Source organism: Cebus imitator, unplaced genomic scaffold (genome assembly GCF_001604975.1).
Source record: "Cebus imitator isolate Cc_AM_T3 unplaced genomic scaffold, Cebus_imitator-1.0 Scaffold609, whole genome shotgun sequence".
Taxonomy (NCBI): Eukaryota; Metazoa; Chordata; class Mammalia; order Primates; family Cebidae; genus Cebus; species Cebus imitator.
The window spans coordinates 203,374-223,559 of record NW_016107924.1 but is presented as its reverse complement, the minus strand read 5'-3'; the positions used below and the strand labels follow the sequence as shown (position 1 = coordinate 223,559).

Sequence of the window (20,186 nt, the reverse complement as noted above, 5' to 3'; positions counted from 1 at the left end):
ATTGGTTGGGGTGTTGGTTGGGGTGATGGCTGGGGTGTTGGTTGGGGTGTTGGCTGGGGTGTTGGTTGGGGTGTTGGCTGGGGTATTGGTTGGGGTGATGGCTGGGGTGTTGGGGTATTGGCTGGGATGCTGGTTGGGATGTTGGCTGGGATGCTGGTTGGGGTGATGGCTGGGGTGTTGGTTGGGGTGATGGCTGGGGAATTGGTTGGGGTGTTGGCTGGCATGTTGATTGGGGTGTTTGTTGGTTGGGGTATTGTCCAGGGTGTTGGTCAGGGGTCAGGGTGTTGGCTGGGGCATTGGTTGGGTTGTTGGCTGGGATGTTGGTTGGGGTGATGGCTGGGGCATTGGTTGGGGTGTTGGCTGGGATGTTGGTTGGGGTTATGGCTGGGGTGTTGGGGTGTTGGCTGGGATGCTGGTTGGGGTGTTGGCTGGGGTGTTGGCTTGTGTGTTGGTTGGGGTATTGCTTGGAGTGTTGGCTGGCATGTTGATTGGGGTGTTGGTTGGTTGGGGTGTTGGCCAGGGTGTTGGTTGTGGTGTTGGTTGGGGTGTTGAGTGTTGGCTGGGGTGTTGGCTGTTGGTGTGTTGGCTGGGGTGTTGGTTGGGGAGTTGGCTGGCATGTTGATTGGGGTGTTGGATGGGGTGTTGGCTAGCATGTTGCCTGGCATGTTGGTTGGGGTGTTGGTTGGTTGCCTGGCAGGCTGGCAGTCCCTGGAATGAGAGGATGGGATGGGGGGTGCTGGACTGAGAGCTGTGTCCTTAGCTCTCAGTTTAGGGCAGGCACATAGAGGGTGCCACTCAGCGCACTGCAGATGTTAATTATTTACTGCAGAGCAGGAAGCTCTTCCAGAGGCCCAGAATCTCCCAGAACCCTGTCCTCAGGGAGAGTCCATTCCAGTGGGGAGGAAGGCAATGAAGAACAAACACAAAACATAAGTGGGGACCAGGGCTGTGGGACGAAGACATGGAGCAGGGGGTACGTCAGGGTGCCAGGCAGCATGGCCAGGGCAGGCAAGAAGGCCCTTGTGCTTTTTGGAACAATGGGTGGGTGGTCATGGGAGGGGAGTGGGTAGAAGACTGAACCCCTGTAGGAAGGATGTCAAGGGACATCACAGGAAGATGGGTGTGTCTGGGCAGAGTCAGGTGGGGTCTAACTTGGGCAGGTAGGGGATTAGGGCTGGGTGGACGCAAAGGATGGTGGAGGAGTAAGGGTACAGGGGAGGGCAGATCACCTCCGGGGCCCAGGCTGGGCTCCATTCCAGGCCCAGGCTCGTCCCTAACACAGCCCCCTCCCTGCCACCTCCACTGTGTTCCCATCACATTAGCAGAGTGACAGTCCCAGCAAGCGCTGGCGGCGGCTCCATAAATCTCAGCCTGTGTTAAAAGGCTAGACTCTGGGCCCACTTCCTCTGGGCACCCGCCCCGTCCATCTCTGTGTCAGTCAGGTTGTGCTAGATGCCTGTGCCAGCCGCTCCTCACCCCTAAATGCTGGCAGGGGAACCAGAATGACCGTGACCCTGAGTGGCCAGGGCAGGGCCCCTCCACTTCCCAGAATGAGGTCACAGGCCATCTGTGAGCCAGTCCTGGGTGTGCCAAAACGTCTGTGGTTTCCCCTGCTGCCCGTGGGAAAGTCCTTTGCTTAACGCGTAGGGTCATTCCTACCTTTACCTGTAATTCATTCATTCAATCAACTTTTGTCATTTTTGAGACAGAGTCTTGCTCTGTGGTGATGTGATCTCAGCTCATTGCAGACTCCACTTACCAGGTTCAAGCGATTCTCCTGCCTCAGCCTCCAGAGTAGCTGGGATTACAGGCATGCACCACCACACCTGGCTAATTTTCATATTTTTAGTAGAGACAGGGTTTCGCCATGTTGGCCAGGCTGGTCTTGAACTCCTGACCTCAGGTGATCTGCCTGCCTCTGCCTCCCAAAGTGCTGAGATTACAGGCGTGAGCCACCGCGCCCTGTCCCTTGTTTGTTTTTTGAGACAGAGTCTAACTCTGTCGCCCAGGCTGGAGTGCAGTGGCACAATCACAGCTCACTGTGATTGGGAGTGAGGTGGGAGGATCACTGAGGTGGAAATACAGGCGCATGAGCTGCCACACCTAGCTAATTTTTTTTTGTTTGTAGAGATGGGGTCTTATTATGTTCCCCAAGTTGGTCTTAAATTCCTGGGCTCAAGGAAGCCTCCTGCCTCAGCCTCCCCAAGTGCTACGGTTACAGGCTGGGATTACAAACATTTATTGAGCACTTATTATAAGTGCCAGCCCCAGTTCTGGGTGCAAGAGATGCCGTCTTTCATTTTCGGGGGACAGAAGACAAGGAATACAATATGTAAGTAAATTATACAGCACGTTAGAAGGAGATAGGTGCTCAGAAAAATGAAAACCGGAGCAGGGTGGGGGCTGGGGGAGTGCCAGCATGGGGCAGGGAAGGCAGCTGCAATTTCAGCTAGGGGCCAGGGCGGGCCCCTGGGAGATGGCATTCAAGTGAAGGCTTGTGGGAGTGCAGGGAGCAGCCGAGCGGACATCTGGAGCAGGAGTAGCGGGGGCAGAAGGAACTGCAGCGCAGAGGCCCAGAGGCAGGAGTGCGCGGGGCCTGTCCGGGGAGGCTGGGGTGGCTGGAGCTGAGGGGGAGGGTGGCAGTGTGGAGGTGACTGTGAGAGGTGGCTGGGACCTGAGAGACCATGGAAAGGACCTTGGCCTAGGCCTTGAGTGAGATGAGAGCCCAGGCAGGGTCGTGGGCAGAAGATACTTGATGAGCTGATGGGTTGAGAGGCCCATCCCCGTGTGACCTTTGTCTTCCTGAACTGAGTGGCTAAAGATCTTGCTCCTCGCGGGTTCTCTGGGCTCCTGGGCCATCTCCCGTCTCCCCACCACTTGGCCGGACTCCAGTCATTTCCCGAGTCAGCCTCCCTAAATTCCCCTCCCTGTCTTCTGCTTCCAGGCCTTTGCCGCGCTGTTCCCTCTGCCTGGGACACCCTTCCCAGCAGTCTTCACCAGGCTCATACCTACCCATCCTTTGGATTGCAGTGGAGGTGTCACCTCCTTCTAGAAGCCTCCCTGATGTTCCCAGGTGGGGGCGAGCACTCCTCACCAAGCTTCTATGGTGCCACCCCCACTCTCACTGCCACACCCATACCACAGCTCACCATGTGTCATGGTGGTGCCCTCATCTGCACTATGAGCTCAGGGGACAGGGACCAGGCCCATCTGTGCCCAGGAGTACCTGTCCCGGCACCCAGCTCAGGGCCCAGCACACAGCGGTGATAAAGGAACGGAGGAAGGACGGGGTGCTGCGGGTAGGACGCGCAGGGGTTGGGTCTGCAAAGTGTCCTCCAAAAGGACAGGCTTTGGAAGGCAGTCTTAGGTGACCTGTCCTCAGGCCGACAGTCCCCAGCAAAGCCCCTCATTCTATGAGTCCTCCAGGGAGCTGTGACCTCCATGGGGACAGCTAGAGGAGAAAGGGGAGGAGGGAAAACATCTCAGCCACAAACAGACCCCCACCCCGCATCCTGGCTGGCCAGCGACAGCTCTTAACTCTGCTCTTATTTATTCCTGACCTTCGTGCCCCTTTTATTTTTCCCCCTTTTAAAACCTGGCCTGGGCCCCGCCACCGCTGCTGTAAACACGGCCCCCGGGATTTATCCGACGGCACATTAACCCCTGGCCCCTGGCTCACCAATCATTCTGCTGCCTGTGCAGACAGCGGGCAGCCCGGCCAGCTGAGGGGCTGAGGGGCTGGGGTGGTCTGCCCAGGGTGGGCTGGCCGTGGAGGCAGGCGCTGGGGGGAGAGGGACACACCCCCACTTGGTACCTGTGACCTGGGCCTGTATCCCTGGTGGCCGGGTCCACCCTGACCTCCGACCTCCTGCCTGCCTGGCCCTGCCAGAACCCCTGCTCCGTGGGGTTTGTTAACAAGGGCAAACACAGCAGCATCCCAGGACTGAGAGCTGGCGGCTCCCTCCCTGCCTTTCCAAGACCTGTCCTGGCTGCAGAGCCCGAGGTCCAAGGGCAGGGCAGAGATGATCATTTTGCCCTCACAGTTGGGGAAACTGAAGCCAAGAGGGACAGAGCTACCCAAGACCACGGGGGGATCAAGGGCAGGGCCGGGCTTTTCCCACCGCACTTGCGGCCCACACCCAGTTACAGAGCAGGAGGTTTGCATTCAGAGGGGCGGGAAGCTGGCTCGGGGTGCCTGGTGGTGAGGGTGGCAGGCCTGACATCCAGGTCTCTAGCTCTAGGGGAGGGAGTCACCCTGTGAGGATAGCGGGGAATGTGGATGGCAGTGATCTGGGCACCGAGGTCGAGGGGTAGGGGAGATGCCAGCCCCACCCCCACTCCCACCAAGACAGAAGGTCCACTCACCTCCACCGCCTCCGAGCAGGGAGCTGTTGGCTGCAAGAGAGACAGAGAAAGGCCGATCAGTGGGGAAGGGGCTGGGGTGGGAGTATCAGTCTTGAGGGGAGGGCGAGGTCGAGATGGAGTGTGGGCTGCCAGGGGGGTCTTCAGCCTCAGGACACAGGGTCTCCCCAGTCCTCTGGGGCAGTGGTAGATGATGGGGAGAGGGAGGAGGTTCCTCACGGGCTTGGGGTTTGTAGGGTGGCAGGGGTGGGGACACAGGAGAGTTACTAGGGCCTCCTGCCTGCTCTCCCGGACACAAAAGCATGGGGGGTCCAGAGAGGCAGCTGGCCTGCACCACGGCCATTTCATTCCTTCACTCTTTCGCCCACAGAATCTCCTGAGGCTGGTCAGCACCAGGCCTGGTGCAGAGAGGTGGAGACGATGGCACAGGTCCCTGTCCCCAGGGCTCACAGCTTCCAGCAAGACACAGCCTTGAAGCCACTAGGAAGCAAACTGTACCTCTGCAACCCGGCTAAGCACCACCCAGGGCCGGGGCGGGAGGGCTGAGAACAAGGACCCTCACTGGGGGTGTGGGCGTGGTCGTGGGCATGGATGGGGGCACCTAGCCACGAGAGGGACAAGGCAAGCCAGGTAAGGGGCCTGGAGCACCACCACTGGAGCCAAAGCCAGACCAACAGCAGGTGACTGGGGCCACATGGCCTCATGCCTCAGTTTCCCCATGTGGGAGAACAGCCCCACCTTGCCGGCTGATGTGAAGGTCAATGGAGAGGGATCCTCAGTCTGGGCCCTGCTGCAGGAAGGCCTGGGTCCCCGCCCCCTCCTTGGACTAGGGGTGGGGCTGCCAGGCAGAGCTGGACTGACGGCTGTGTGACTGCCACTTTCCTGCACAGTCCTGTCCCTCTCAGTCTGCCCGGTCGGTGACCCCCCATACCATGCAGCTGACACGGGGGCAAATTGAGGCTGGGAGCCCCCCTCTGCGGGAATGCCAGGGCCGTGCAGGCCGGCGCCGCCCCCAGCCTGGGCTCCAGCTCCCGCCAGCAGCCTTCGTCCGTGGAAACTGCCAGAGCTCATCAGGGAAAGCGGCGGGCGACGCCAGGCAGGTGCTGCCCAGGCCCAGATGCTGCCCAGGTGGGAGGCCAGCTGCGCCTGCCCCTCTGCCCGGGAGTCCTGGCTCCCAGGCAGGGCCTTCAGCTCCGCAAGTAGCTCTGCCCGCCCCCCGCCTGCCCAGCCTGTCGCAGCCCTTTCTGTAGGAAGGCGGTGGTGGGGGGCACAAGCCGGGCTGGGCCGGCCAGGCTGCAGGCCCCCGATGCCGTGAGGACGGCGTGGACGCTGCTAAGTGGTGTCGGCTCCGAGTGGCTGGTCTCCCACAGCTGACAGCTCTTCGCTTGGGGAATAATTAATTCCACAGCCTGAAAACCCAGGGCTGCAAGTTGCCACGTTACTTGCGAGATTAATACAAGCAGCTAATTAAGATGGAGAGGCGAGGAGCGGCTGGGCGCTCCCAGAGCAGGGGTGGGGGCCTTGGGAAGTGAGGGGGAGGTGGGCCGAGCGGTGCCAGGGAGGCAGTGGGCGCAGGAGCCGGAGCCAGAGGGAGGGCAGGGAGCCGGGCCACGATGGGGCGCCAGGCTGGCCCGGGGCAGGCCCCCCGGTGGCTCTGGGTAGGGCTTGTACCACGAATGCACATTTCTTCTGTTTTTGTTTTTTTTGAGATGGAGTCTGGCTCTGTCGCCCAGGCTGGAGTGCAGTGGCAGGATCATGGCTCACTGCTACCTCCGCCTCCCAGGTTCAAGCGATTCTCCCACATCAGCCTCCCAAGTAGCTGGGATTACAGGTGCCTACCACCAGAGCCAGCTAAGCTTTTGTATTTTCGGTAGGGACGAGGTTTCGCCATGTTGGTCAGGCTGATCTCAAATGATCTGCCCGCCATGGCCTCCCAAAGTGCTAGCATTACAGGTGTGAGCCACGGCGCCTGGCCACGAATGTGCATTTCTGCTCACCAAAGACTGCTTGCTCGGTGTAGGCTGGACGCTGGGCACAGATGGGCCCATTTATTACAACAAAGCCACAAGGGAGGTGCAATGGTTCCCACTTTAAAGAGAAGGAGACTGAGGCTCAGGGAGCTTGAGTCATGGAGTGACGATAGCAAAATTGGGACAGGGTCTGACTCCAAAGCCAAGCCACAAAGCCAGTTGACCCCTAGGGAGGCTGCCTGAGGTATGGTCAGAGGGACCACCTTCCCCTGGCCAGGGGTGGGGCCTGCCTTCTGGAAACCAGGCAGAACACCCCACAGGCCCCAGATGCAAGCTCCACCCACTCCCCACCCAGCAGGTCTGGCTGTAGAGGTGAGGGCCGGGCGTCTGGGCAGTGCCACCCCAGAGCCAGCGAGGGAGGAGGGGGGCATCTCAGGTCACGGTCCAGCTCCAGGCCCCTCAGCCTGGGCAGTCCTGGTGCCTGTCGGCAGCTGCCCTCCTTGGCCTCTCCCCACCTCCCCCCATCACCTCTCTCTCTTAATTAACACCGGCCACAAATGAGCTGGCTCCCGCTCAGAGAGGGCACTGTGCCAAATAGGCTGGCAGTGAGCCACGAAGGGGTAGCAGGGGAGGGTGCTGGCCTGCCGTTCTGCAGGCCCTGTGGGAAGGTGATGCCGTCCCCTGCCCACCTGGCACCCCCAAACTCCACTGTGTGTGGCCTTGCCCTGGCAAGGTGAGTGGGTGAACTGACCCGATGCCCACTGGCCAGAGCTTGAGGAGGGAGGTGGGTAGGGGCAGAGGGAAGCCTTCGTTGGGTGGAGCTGGGGGAGGCCAGGAGGTGTGATTGGCCACAGGTGGGAGAGGACGGCTTCGGCCAGCATGGGGGCTCAGACTCGGCTGCACAGAGGACCTGGTCCTGGGCCTGACCCATGCCCAGTGGGTGCCCTGGGAGGTCAGTCTTTTGTGCCCCCTTCTCCAGCCTGCCATGCCTGGTGTCCCATGGGTGGGGGCTCCAGGGGGCAGGTGGCCAACCTGGTGGCTGGGACCTTGTTCCTCAGCTCCTCTTTTCCCTGGGTCCCTATTCTGGCCCTCTCCCCTAGGTCCCGACACTCGTCCACATGGTGGTCCCATAAAGCTGCCTCCAAGGCCTGACAGCTGGGCGGTCCAGGGGAATGGCCTGGAGGCTTGGGGAGAAGAACCAAGGGTGGCTGTGCCAGCCGACACCGATAGGCAGACTTCCAGGTGTGGCCACCAGCTCACCCAGCCCAGGGCAGGGCCTCCTGGGTCTCCCTGCTCCCCAGGCCTCCGTGCACCCCAAAATCTCGGCCCGTGTCCGACCCTTTTCACCTCAGCCAATCCCTAGCCTCCAGCTTGAGCCTCCAAGTTCCCACTCTATTGCACCCCATGCCCCCCTCAGTTTGCTGGGAGACTCTGGTCCTTATCTAATGGGTCATCAACCCAGTTTCCAGAGGGGGAAACAGAGGCCCCCCGAGTACCCAGGGACTGGGGGAGATGGAGCTGGGCCCGGGGGCACTGGGGGAGATGGAGCTGGGCCCGGGGGCACTGGGGGAGATGGAGCTGGGCCCGGGGGCACTACCTGTCATAGTCCCTTTCCTTGACTGCAAACACACCCATCTCAAAGGGTTGTTCTATCAAGATTTGGGGGCTGCAGGCAGGCCATGGCCACGTGAGGTGGGGGACGGGCGTTGGACTTCTGGTGCAAGCTGGGGCTCGTGACTCGGCCCCACCCAAGGGACCCAGACCTGCTCCCAGCAAACAGGGGTCTCTGAGCGCTGTGTGTGGCTGAGTGGGAGCCCTGAGCCTGGCCCTGGGAGCTTGGCGGGGGCACAGCTTGGCGGGGGCACAGCTTGCTGAGGCTCCAGGTGGGGGTGCCGCTCCTGGCAGCAAGCACAGCCTAGAGGCTGTGGAGCGCCCTGGTCTGTGGCTGCTCCTGGAATCGCCTGTTGCCCCCACTGCAGGCAGAGGTGGCCCGGTCCTGCCCGCCTCGGCCTCCCAAAGTGCTGGGATTACATGTGTGAGCCACCGCTCCCGGACAGATATAATATTAATAAATTTGTCTTGATGCTAACCAAGTCATAAAATATAATTTAAGATATTTTTATGGAGGAAAGGAACCACATGGCGGCCGCCGGGCCCAGGCTGGGGAGGCTCGGCGCGCGCAGCTCATTTCACCCTTTCCCTGCTTGGGAGCCTCGGTTACAAACCCGTTTTACAGATGAGGACGCTGAGGACACTGAGCCATGGAGAGTGATCCTCTCACAGTGTACATTTGGAGAGGAGGTAAAATCTCCTCTTTCACACCAGTTGCCCTATGAAAACCCTCCCAGCGGGAAGCCCTGGGGGCCTTGGGAGTCCTAGTGAGAAATGAGAAATCCTCTTTGCTCTTAGGATAAAGACTGGCCCCTTGCAGACCCCCAAGACCCATCGACCATGCCCTCCCCTCCACCTCTCCCTCTGCCGTACACATGGTCCTCAAACTTGCCCCCTGCTCTCCAGCCCCAGGGCCTTTGCACAGACTCTGCCACGGTACCTCTGCCTGGAGGAGACCCTCATCATCCCCCACTGTCACTGCCTCCAGAATCCTCCCCTCCCAGGTGCCTACGTTTTTTTTTTTTTGAAAGAAAGTCTCACTCTGTTGCTCAGGCTGGAGTGCTGTGGTTCCATGTTGGTCCACTGCAACCTCCGCCTCCCGGGTTCAAGTGATTCTCCCATTTCAGCCTCCTGAGTAGCTGGGACTCTAGGTGAGTGCCACCATGCCTCGCTAATATTTTGTATTTTTAAGGACAGGGTTTTATCATGCTGGCCAGGCTGGTCTTGAACTGCTGAGCTCAGGTGATCCACTGGTCTTGGTCTCCCAAAGTGCTAGGGCTACAGGCGTGCACCACGGCGCCCGGCTACCAGCTGCCTATCTTGTACCCCCATTCCTGCCCTCGGGTGTCTCTCCCACAGTTCTTCCCCAGCTCTCAGCACAGCGCCTGGCTCACAGCAGGTGCCCATGAATGAGTTCCTGAAGGAGCCCATAGACATTACAGATGGTGCCCAGAGTCACTTGGCTGAATTTGAGCCGGGTGTGCCTGTCTGACTCCCAAGCTTCAGCTTTCTACCATGGGCCTTGCAGGGGAGCCCACCTGGGACTGAGGCCGGGGGCCCTTGGGAGGCAGGACCAGGGCTGGGAGCTGTGGAGGCGACAGGGGCTGCTCCAAGGGCACAGCAGGCTCCCCGACAGGGACGACTTCCTCCAGCCAAGGGAGGGGGACTGCCGAGGGCGGCGAGGGGCGCCAGAGGAGACGCAATGACCCGAGGAAAGCGCTGAGCAGGTTTCTGGCCCACGGAGAGGCCAGGCGAGCAGGCACAGCGGTGACTTTGAGGCGGGCACGGCCCCACGCATGTCCCCCAAGGCTGCCTCCACTCCCCGTGCCCGCTGCTCTGAGCCTCACCCTGGCCTCACCTGCCTGGAGGGGCCCCAGCCAGGAGTGGAGGCCGGGGGCTTGCTCCCCTAAGTCACCCAGCATCCTGGCCTGGCCTGCGTTCTCCCCTCGCCCTTGTGAGCCCGATCTCAGCCTTCTGTCCTCTGACAAACGTGCAGCCAGCCCCACTGTGTGCCAGGTGCTGGGACGGGGATGGGCACAGCCCTGCTGGTACATGGTGTGTCATCTGGCCAGAGACTGGCAAGAAAGACAGCACAAAAATCAACTGCATAAGAATTCCTGTGAGTGCCAGAGGCCAAGCAAGACATGCAAGGGCGGGGAGGGTGGGGGCAGGCAGTGGAGGGGAGGGGAGGGGAGGGATGGGCGGGGCCTGCTGAACCCCAGAGCTGGGGTGAGCAGCTTGCCAGGCAGGGGTCAGGGACAGGCAGCAAAGCCCCTGAGGCCCCAGGGGGCGAGTGAGGAGCAGAGAAGAAGGACAGAAGCGGGGGTCAGGCAGGAGCAGCCCCTGGGGGCCTTGAGAGCCTTAGTGAGAAATGGGAGCTATTAGGGTGCTTTAGACAGAGTGGGGATGAGCCAGTCGCACAGGGAAGGGACTGGGGGCGCAGGTGGCGGCAGGAGGGGCCTCCTGACTACTGCAGGGTGACCCCTGCCTCCAGGACACCTCTCAGACCTCCCCTGGGGATCGCAGACCTCCTTGGTGCTCTCATAAAGTGCGTTCCCCAGTGGCCTCTCACCTCCCACCCAGATCCTGCCACCAGCACAGAGCCTGGCACCTCCGAGGGGCTCCGTGACTGCCAACTGTCCCACCATCCGACCAGCTGGCAGGCCCAGCCCCACAGGGGGCTCTGGGGAGCAGGTTTGTTCTTGGAAAATCGATACCCCACTTCCCACAGGCCAGCGGTGGGTATCCGTGTGATTTGAGGGCGAGTCGTTTAAAACATGTTTCAGATTAGAAACACCCTGCAGATGGAGGAAAATGCGAAATGTGCTGGATTTTGAAGATAAAATAAGAGACTTCAAAGGCATCTCAAGCTGTGAGAGCAGTTGCTTGTTTGACAAGCTCTGTCCCCTCAGGCCAAGGTCACTGTCCTCCGAGGTGGGGTGGCCCAGGTGGAAGGTGGGGGGCTTCCTGGACATTCCCCACCCTAGGGGGCCAGAGGAACAGGGGCCTCACTGGAGGATGAGGGCTCCCATTTGTGGGAGTACATTCCCAGCAAGCTTCCACATGGACTTTTTTTTTTTTGAGACAGAGTTTCGCTTTGTCACCCAGGCTGGAGTACGATGGCGCAATCTCAGCTCACTGCAGCCTCCCCCTCCCGGGTTCAAGTGATTCTCCGGTCTCAGCCTCCCGAGTAGCTGGGATTTCAGGCATGTATCATTTTGTATTTTTAGTAGAGATGGGGTCTTCATGTTGGTCAGGCTGGTCTTGAACTACTGACCTCAGGTGATCCACCCTGCCCCGGCCTCCCAAAGTGCTCTGCGATTACAGGCATGAGCCACTGCACCTAGCCTTTTTTTTGTTGTTGGAGACAGAGTCTTGCTCTGTTGCCAGGCTGGAGTGCAGTGGTGCGATCTCAGCTCACTGTAACCTCTGCCTCCCAGGTTCAAGAGATTCTCCTGTCTCAGCCTTCCATGTAGCTGGGACTACAGGCATGTGCCACCACGCTGAGCTAATTTTTCTGTTTTTAGTACAAATGGGATTTCACCATGTTGGCCAGGCTGGTCTCCAACTCCTGACCTCAGGTGATCTGCCTGCCTTGGCCTCCCAAAGTGCTGGGATTACAGGTGTGAGCCACCACGCCTGGCCTCCACATGGATCTTTGACCATCATCTTGACATGCACACACACATCCTCCTGCCCCACTTACAGATGGGGAAACTGAGGTCCAGAGAAGAGCAATGACTTGTCCAAGGCCACAGGCTTCAGTGGGAGGAGCCAACATCCTTCTCCTTCACCTGCCCTGGTCCTGAAACCCCCAGCTGTGATCTTCAGTTAGCTGCTCCACCCCCTGGGGTCTCAGTTTCCTCATCTGTAGGGTGGGTGGTCCTTTAACTGAGGGCCTGTGAGGCATTGATGATAAAGTTAAAAATGCCAATAAAACGGCCGGGTGCAGTGGCTCACACCTGTAATCTCTGCACTTTGGGAGACCAAGGTGAGCAGATCACCTGAAGTCAGGAGTTCGAGACCAGCCTGGCCAACATGGTGAAACCCCGTCTCTACTAAAAATAAAAAATTAGCTGGGCATGGTGGCGCATGCCTATAGTTCCAGCTACTCGGGAGGCTGAGGCAGAAGAATTGCTTGAACTCAGGAGGCGGAGGTTGCAGTGAGCTGAGATCATCGTGCCACTGCACTCCAGTCTGGGTGACAGAGTGAGACTCCCTCTCAAAAAAAAAAAAAAAAATGCCTGTAAAACCTACAGCCTCATAGGACTTCTCTGAGGTGGTCCCAGAGCTGGGGGGAGGTGGGGGGGCGGTCCCTGGGGCAGAAGATCCCAGCATCCCTGGTAAGTCAGGGAGAAGGATTTGAAGGCCACTGGTCCAGGGCTAAGCCGCTCGCCACACCTTCTCTGACAGGAGCTTGGGAGCTGGCTGCCCAGAGCTGCTGGGGGTGGCACCCAGCTGGGCCTCCCCATGAGATTCCCCTTGTCTCCTCCTCCATACTGGCCCCATTCCAGGCCCTCATTCCCCGACTCCCCTGCGCCTGAGAGCAGCCTCCTTCACTCCTGTCCCCCTCCGGGTGCCCCCTGCCCGCTGACCCATGTCCACTCCACTCTACAGCCCCTCTTCCTGGTCTATTTGAGGCGTCCCACCCCCACGCCTCTCCCTATAAAAGCCTCACAATTTGCTGTTTAAAGGTCAAAGTAGGTGACGTGGCTTCGGTTCCAGCTGGCCTGGGCCTCCCATTTGTCCCCTTCCTGACTGGGTTTCTTGGGTTCTGCCTTTGCCCAGCTGCCTGGGCCCCTGGAGACCCAATCTCCTGGCCAGTCTCACCCCAAGCTGACCCCTGAGCCCCTGGCAACACGGAGGTCCCCTCAACACCCACCCTCCAAGCCCTGTCCCCGGCCACCTTCCACTTGCTGGTATTTTGCTAAGAAATTCATGTTCATTACCCCAAATGGAATACCATGAGCATGCAACACGAGAGCAAGGCAGCTCAGCTGCTCACAGCGCAGATTCGGCTCACCCCATTCCCGTGGCCCTGAAGGACCTTCCAGATTTTGAAACAAAACAAAAAATAGCTGATAACACATTTATCAAGCAAGTTCTCCCAGCAATGCATTCGGCCAAGTGTTTCCAGTGGCTTCTTTCAACTCACCCTCCCCACAAGAGCCCATTAAGGGGGTCCTATTATATTTCCCACTTTACAGATGAGAAAATAGAGGTTCACAGAGGCTGAGTGACTTGTCCAAGGTCACGAAGCTGGGAAGTGGGGAGCTAGGTCTGAATCAGGAGGTCTGACTTCCACGGCAGGACTAAGCTGCCGCTGCAGCCGTAGGCACTTGGGACCCCCAGCTGCTGCCTGGGCCTCCCCTCCCCCGGGCACCATGGGGCAGGCACTCAGCATCCCACATTAGCATAACCATAAGCATCCCTGAAACTCAATTACCAGGAGATGGCTTGGGCCCCAGCCAGCCGGGCAGTCTCCATCCTTGGAGGAATGAGGGGCTGGGGATCCAGGGAGCCTTGGCGGGTGGGAGGGCGGAGGGCATCAGAGATGAGGGAGGGGTTGGGGGGCCTTAGGGCAGCCAAGGACCCCTCAGTGGGTGGGCCTTGAAGGCAGCAGCAGGCAGCTGGGCAGGCCCGATTGCCCCATAGGAAGGTCATGGGTTCCTCTGCATCCAGCTTGCTGGGTGACCCCGGAAAGCCCCTTGCCTCTCTGTGACTCAGCTTTCTTCTGAAAGGAGAAAACCAGGGGCTACTTTGTAATTTTTTTTTTTTTTTGAGACAGTTTCACTCTGTCGCCCAGGCTGGAGTGCAGTGGTACAATTTGGGCTCACTGCGACCTCCCACTCCTGGGTTCAAGCGATTCTCCCAGGCCTCAATCTCCTGCAGCTAATTTTTGTATTTTTAGTAGAGGTGGGGTTTTGCCATGTTGGCCAGGTTGGTCTTGAACTCCTGAGCTCAAGTCAAAGTGCTTGGATTAAAGGTGTGAGCCACCGCATCCGGCTGGGGCTATTTTAGGAGAAAACAAAGCAGGGGTTTACAGGAGGAAAGAGTGAGCACCAGCTCTGAACAGCCAGGCCAGCCTGGGCTCCACCCGACTCCCAGATCCCCGTCCCAGGAGGCCGGCTGCTGTGGCGGCCTACCTGTACGGCTCCTCAGCTGCCCCCCGCCCCTCCCTGCCTTCCTCTCCCAGCAACTGGTGAGCCTTTCCCACACATTTCCTGCACGCATGAAATCAACCTCACAGAACAGCAGAAGTCCCTCTCCGCAGAGGTATCCGCTACCCTGGATTTAGCATGTATTTTCTCTAGAGTTTACTATGCATGCTCCTCAACAAGGTAAGACCTAGGTTCTGTGTCTCTGAGTTTTGTATGAGTTTTGCATGAACAGCAGGTGGCGGTTTGCTGTTACCACTCATTGCCATGCCTGTGAGATTTATCTGGGCACGCCCACACTGCTCGCATGGGCCCTCCAGCCTTTGTTGTTTGTTTGTTTGGTTTTTTTTTGAGACAGGGTCTTGCTCTGTTGCCCAGACTGGAGTGAGTGCAATGGAGGGATCATAGCTCACTGAAGCCCTGACCTCCTGGGCTCAAGAGATCCTTCTGCCTCAGCCTCCCAAGTAGCTAGGACTACAGACACACACCACCATACCTGGCTAATTTTAAAATTTTCGGGCTGGGTGCGGTGGCTCACACCTGTAATCCCAGCACTTTGGGAGGCCAAGGTGGGCAGATTACGCGGTCAGGAGTTAGAGACCAGCCTGGTCAACATGGTGAAACCCCGTTTCTACAAAAAATACAAAAATTAGCTGGGGATGGTTATGCGCACCTGTAATCCCAGCTACTCAGGAGGCTGAGGCAGGAGAATCACTTGAACCCAGGGGGTGGAGGTTGCAGTGAGCTAAGATTGAGCCATTGCACGCCAGCTCTGGGCAACAGAGCAAGACTCCATCTCAGGCAAAAAGGAAAAAAAAAATTTTGTAGAGACAGGGTCTCCCTCTGTAGCCCAGGCTGGTCTTGAACTCCTGGGCTCAAGCGAGCCTCCTGTCTCAGCCTCCCTAAGGGCTGGGATTACAGGCTGAGCCACTGTGCTCGGCTTCATGGGCCCCTTTTCACTGGTGTTTAATGCTCCATGGTGGAACTACCCCACGCCCAGCCACCCATTCTCCTATGGACCCACAGTCCAGCGTGCCTGGTTTTTTCTCATGCAAACACACCCCATGTACCAATCCACTACATGCACACATGCACCAACGTTTCTCTTGGGTCCACGATTGGGAGCGGGCTGCTGGGTTGTGGAGTATACAGAATCTAAACTCTACTAGTTATTGCTAAAGTGCTCTCCAAAGGGGTTGTTGAGATGATCATTTAAAAATATAAATTAGATCACATCACTTCCCTGCTTAAAATTCTCAAATAGCTTCCAATTATACTTAGAATGAAATCCGTGCTTTCCCCGTGGAGGCACGGCTGTATCCCACAGACCTTCCCCCACAATCTCCTGGCCTCCTTTTTCTTCCTTGAAGAGGTCTGGCTCTTTCATGCCCCAGGGCCTTTGCACATACAGGTCCCTCTGCCAGGCACATTATTCTTCCAGCTCCTCTCAAACTGGGCTCCTTCTTATCCTTCGGGGCTCAATGAAAATGTCACCTCCTCTGAGGGGCTGCCCCTGACCACCCAGTTAGTGCCTTTTGACCCATTCCTTTTTTTTTTTTTTTTTTTGAGATGGAGTTTTGCTCCTGTTGCTCAGGCTGGAGTGCAGTGACTTGATCTTGGCTCACTACAACCTCCACCTTCCTGGTTTAAGCGTTTCTCCTGCCTCAGCCTCCTGAGTAGCTGGGATTACAGGCATGCGCCACCACGCCTGGCTCATTTTGTATTTTTAGTAGAGATAGGATTTCTCCGTGTTGGTCAGGCTGGTTTCGAAGTCCCGACCTCAGGTGAGCTGCCTGCCTCGGCCTCCCAAAGTGCAGGGATTACAGGCATGAGCCACCTCACCCAGCTAGACAGATTCTCTTTAGAGCTGGGGATGGGAGCGGGTTGAAGGGGTGGGTCTGGAGGCAGGGGCTGCCGGATGGTGGTGTCTGAGGATGCGTTGAGGGAGGGCTGGGAGAAGTGGCAGGACTGAACCCATGGGAGCAGCGGAGGCGGTACTGGGTCAGGGATGGGATCAGCTTACAACTGTGGCTCAGCCCAGTCAATGGAAGCGACATGGTACGTGAAGACACAGTGGTGGCCCTAGCCCTCCTGCCCTCCTGCCCATGCAGCCTTCCATCACTCTCTGCAGCAAACTGGGAGGGGAGTTCATTCCTGTCCAGGCTACCCAGAGGCCCGGGTCCTACCCTCTGGGGTCGCAGTCCCCCTAACCACAACGTTGGGCAGACAATTTCCTACACTTTTGGGGGAGGATCCTCCCTGGGCCCCCAGCGAGGCGCCCTGGACCTATGTTCCTCTCCCCTACCGCAGACGCGAAACCGAGGCCAGAGAAGGAGAGGAACTGGAAGAAGACGGCACAGCTGAATCGTCACTGTGCTTTTTGGAATACCAAGTGTTGTGCCGAGGCCAGAAACGTTCCCTTCTCAGTGCGGACGGAGACAGGCAGAGGAAAGGCCGCTGCCACTTGCGGCGCAGGGTCTCTAGGAGAGACACCAGAGGGCCCGTCTTCTGCCTGCCCGCCACCCTTCTGCGCAGCCAGTGGCAGCTCACTCGCTGAGGCTGCCCAGGACTGTCGGAGGCGGGGCTGGGGAGGGAGAAGAGGCAGTTGTGTCTGACTCTAAAACTGGTGCCCCCGGAGTGGGGAGTGCCAGAGTCTCGGAGTCTCGTGGGAAGGGCCACGTGGGGTGGGGAGGAGGCCTTCTAGTTCCCTGCTGTGCTGAGGGTCTGGAGCCCACGGTGCCCCTTGCCGTGTGTTATAACCCCTCCCAGGCCTTGTCCCGTGGGGACATGAGAGGACCCCAGCCTAGTCCCTGCTTGCCTGCCTACCTCAGGCCCCCCCTGGCCTCATGCCTCCTACCCTCTGTTCTCCTGCCCTCCCAGCTTGGGCTCCACGCTGCAGAAGGAGGAGGGAGAGGAAGAATGAGGGGGGCGGAGGGAGGAAGGAGGAGGGAGCGGGAGGCAGGAGGAGGTCACTGTGGCAGCCATTGGTATGCGAAGCCCAGTCTCAGCCCCTTTGCAGCCCAGCCTCTCTGCTCAGCTCTTTAAGAATCCCTCCTCGGTGGCGGCAGCGTGGTGGTTGCCTGGCAACCCCCTCGCGCCCCGCCCCCTGCCGCCGGCGCTGGCCCTTTTCCCTTCCCCCTCCTCCCACAGCTCCTCCCAGTGCCCAGCCTAGCTCAGAACCTACCAGGCCTGGCTGCTGGAAGCACCGGAGCCCATTTGGTAAGGGGCTTTGAGCGACTGCATCCAGTACCAGCCCTGGACCACAGCTCTGCCCCCCAGGGCTCAGGGAGGGGACCCTGGACTTAGGACACCCTTTCTCTTTACTCCCCCGCCCCTGGAGCACCTAGGCCAGCAGCTGAGGGCAGGTGAGGGGTCCCAGAAGATGCCATCTGTTTCTTTGGCCCCAGCTCTGCAGCCCCAGGACTCTGGGAGAGGAAACCTGGGCTCAGGGCACCCCACCTCAGACTCTCCCACCTCGACCTGCCCGCCCCAGGGCACCATCAGTGGCCTCAGCTGCCTGAAGATATTGGAGTCTGTTGGGGGACAGAGACAACCCAAGGGGAAGGGCAGGAGCTGCCTGAGTTCCCAGCGGGGTGGGGAGTGGTGACCTGCTGCGGTCGGTTGAGCTGGGTGCTGGGCTGTGGGGGAGACCAAGGCCATAAAGCAGCTCACCCTGGGGCAGAGGAATGGGAGGGGGAGATGAGGGGGCTGCAGAGCTTGGAGCCCCTGCAACAGGAGTCTGGCAGCCGGCAGAAGAGGCACAGTGACAGGGTGGGGGGATCCCCAGTAGAGGTCTCTGAGGCACCAATCTCAGAACCTCTTGTATCCCCGACCTCGGGCAGTCATGGGGACCAGGCCCCCTGGCTTTTTTTTTTGAGATGGAGTTTCGCTTTTGTTGCCCAGGCTGGAGTGCAGTGGTGCGATCTCAGCTCGCTGCAACCTCCGCCTCCTGGGTTTAAGCAATTCTCCTGCCTCAGCCTCAGTAGCTGGGATTACAGGCTTCCACCACCACGGACAGCTTATATTTTTTATTTTTAGTAGAGACAGGGTTTTGCCATGTTGGGCAGGCTGGTCTCAAACTCCCAACCTCAGGTGATCTGCCCGCCTTGGCCTCCCAAAGTGCTGGGAATGCAGGCGTGAGCCACTGCACCCAGCCTCCCCAATGTCTTGGGGCTGCCACCCTCTCTTTGGATCAGGCCCCACCTGTCACTCCCAATGGCAGCCCCTTCCTCACGGTCCCGGGCTCCAGCCCTCATCAGTTTCCACCTGCCACAGACTTCTACGCCGATCAGAAAGCCCAGACTATCTCCTGGAGACCCTTCCCAACCTGCCCTGCACAGCTGGCCTTGCCCCCTCCCCCTCTCAGACACATGCCCAAGAACTGCTCGCATCCAGCCCTCCCTGTCCTGGCCCTGGCTGGTGTCCCCATGGGGCTGTCTTTCAGGACATGGTTCACATCTCCTTCCTGAACTTGGATGTGTGTAACAGGTGAATGATGGCTGGAGTCAAGGAAGGTTTAAATCACTGCAAAAAGCATATCCTCTGCGGGAATGATGGCTGGGAAGGGAGGGAGCCAGGAGAGGCAGCCCTGGGTGTCTGGAAGGGATGAGGCAGGGGAGGTGATGTCACTGGTGGGGAGGCAAGGAAGCTCCCAAGGGAAGGAGGGGCCCAGGAGAGAAACCTGGGCACCAAAGCCTCAGTCCTGCTCAGGTTGGGGGCTGACTGGCTGACAGGTGGAACCACTGCCCAGCCGGGTGACAGTCCGGCCTCTGCCCAGGCCTGTGTTCCCACCCTCTCTGGAGTCTGTCTCCCCACCCACCCAGGGGCAGCTGGTGAGACCTGATCTCCCCTGTCATGTCCCCTTCACCCCCTAAACTTATACCCAGACTCTACCCACTCCCCAGTAGCTGCATGTGATCTGGCCCCCCAGAACCCCAGGACCCATCATCTCCAGGCAATTCTCAGTTTTGTGAATCATGGCTGGCCTTGGGACAACTTGTCATTGTTGCCTTGAAGGACTCTGTCAGCCTGATGCACTTACTCACCAGTGCCTGACCATGCTGTCCCCACATGCTGGGCACTGTAGCAGGGGTTGGGGACATGCAGGAACCCAAATAGGCCTGGCTGTGCCCTCAAGGTGCTCACAGTCTGGTGGAGAGATGAATACTAACAGAACGCTCAGGACTGGACACAGACGCCTGTGATTCTAAGTCCTGCGACTATTGTATGTACTCTCCAGGAAGCAAACACACCACCAGAGAGAAAATCAGCCACACCCAGATCTTATAGACGTGGACATGCTGGCCGGTAGATGAAAAACCCAATCATTGAAATCATAAGTGGTCGGGCGTGGTGGCTCATGCCTGTAATCCCAGCACTTTGGGAGGCTGAGGTGGGTGGATCACCTGTCAGGAGTTCAAGACCAGCCTGACCAATATGGTGAAATCCCATCTCTACTAAAAATACAAAAATTAGCTACTCAGGAGGCTGAGACAGGAGAATCTCTTGAACCTGGGAGGTGGAGGTAGCAGTGAGCCGAGATTGTGCCACTGCACTCCAGCCTGGATGACAGAGTAAGACTCCGTCTCAAAAAAAAAAAAAAAAAAAAAAAAAAAAAATTATAAGCAATCACCAATGAGCTAAGTGCTACAAAACAGAAGTAGAGGAAGGAGACAGAAGAAGGTGACCTAATCGGGAAGGTGGGGTTAGACGCTAAGCGTGGTGGCGTACACCTGGAATTCCAGCTACTCAGGAGGCTGAGGCGGGAGCATCGCTCGAGCTGAGGAGCTCGAATCCAGCCTGTTCTACATTGTAGGTCTTACCGTTTTCTCTTTTTTTTTTTTTTTTTTTTTGTGACAGAGTCTTGCTCTGTCACCCAGGCTGGAATGCAGTGGTGCGATCTTGGCTCACTGCAACCTCTGCCTCCCAGGTTGAAGTGAATTTCCCTGCCTCAGCCTCCAGAGTAGCTGGGATTACAGGCGCCCACCACCATGCTGGCTAATTTTTGTATTTGTAGTAGAGATGGAGTTTCACCATATTGGTCAGGCTGGTCTTGAACTCCTGACCTCAGGTAATCTGCCTGTCT

At 58.5% G+C, this 20,186-nt stretch overlaps 1 protein-coding gene across 4 annotated transcripts in view; it reads right to left on the bottom strand.

Moving 5' to 3' along the window:
- MACROD1 (mono-ADP ribosylhydrolase 1) overlaps positions 1 to 20,186 on the bottom strand; it is a 173,014-nt gene that overhangs the window by 13,395 nt on the left and 139,433 nt on the right. For 3 of the 4 annotated variants that reach the window (XM_017516904.2, XM_017516902.2, XM_017516903.2), the window contains exon 4: positions 4,366 to 4,395. The exons of the other annotated variant lie outside the window; for it this stretch is intronic. In XM_017516904.2, the coding sequence (XP_017372393.1) occupies positions 4,366 to 4,395 (30 nt within the window). The remainder of the gene's footprint in view (positions 1 to 4,365; positions 4,396 to 20,186) is intronic. 4 annotated transcript variants of the gene reach the window in all.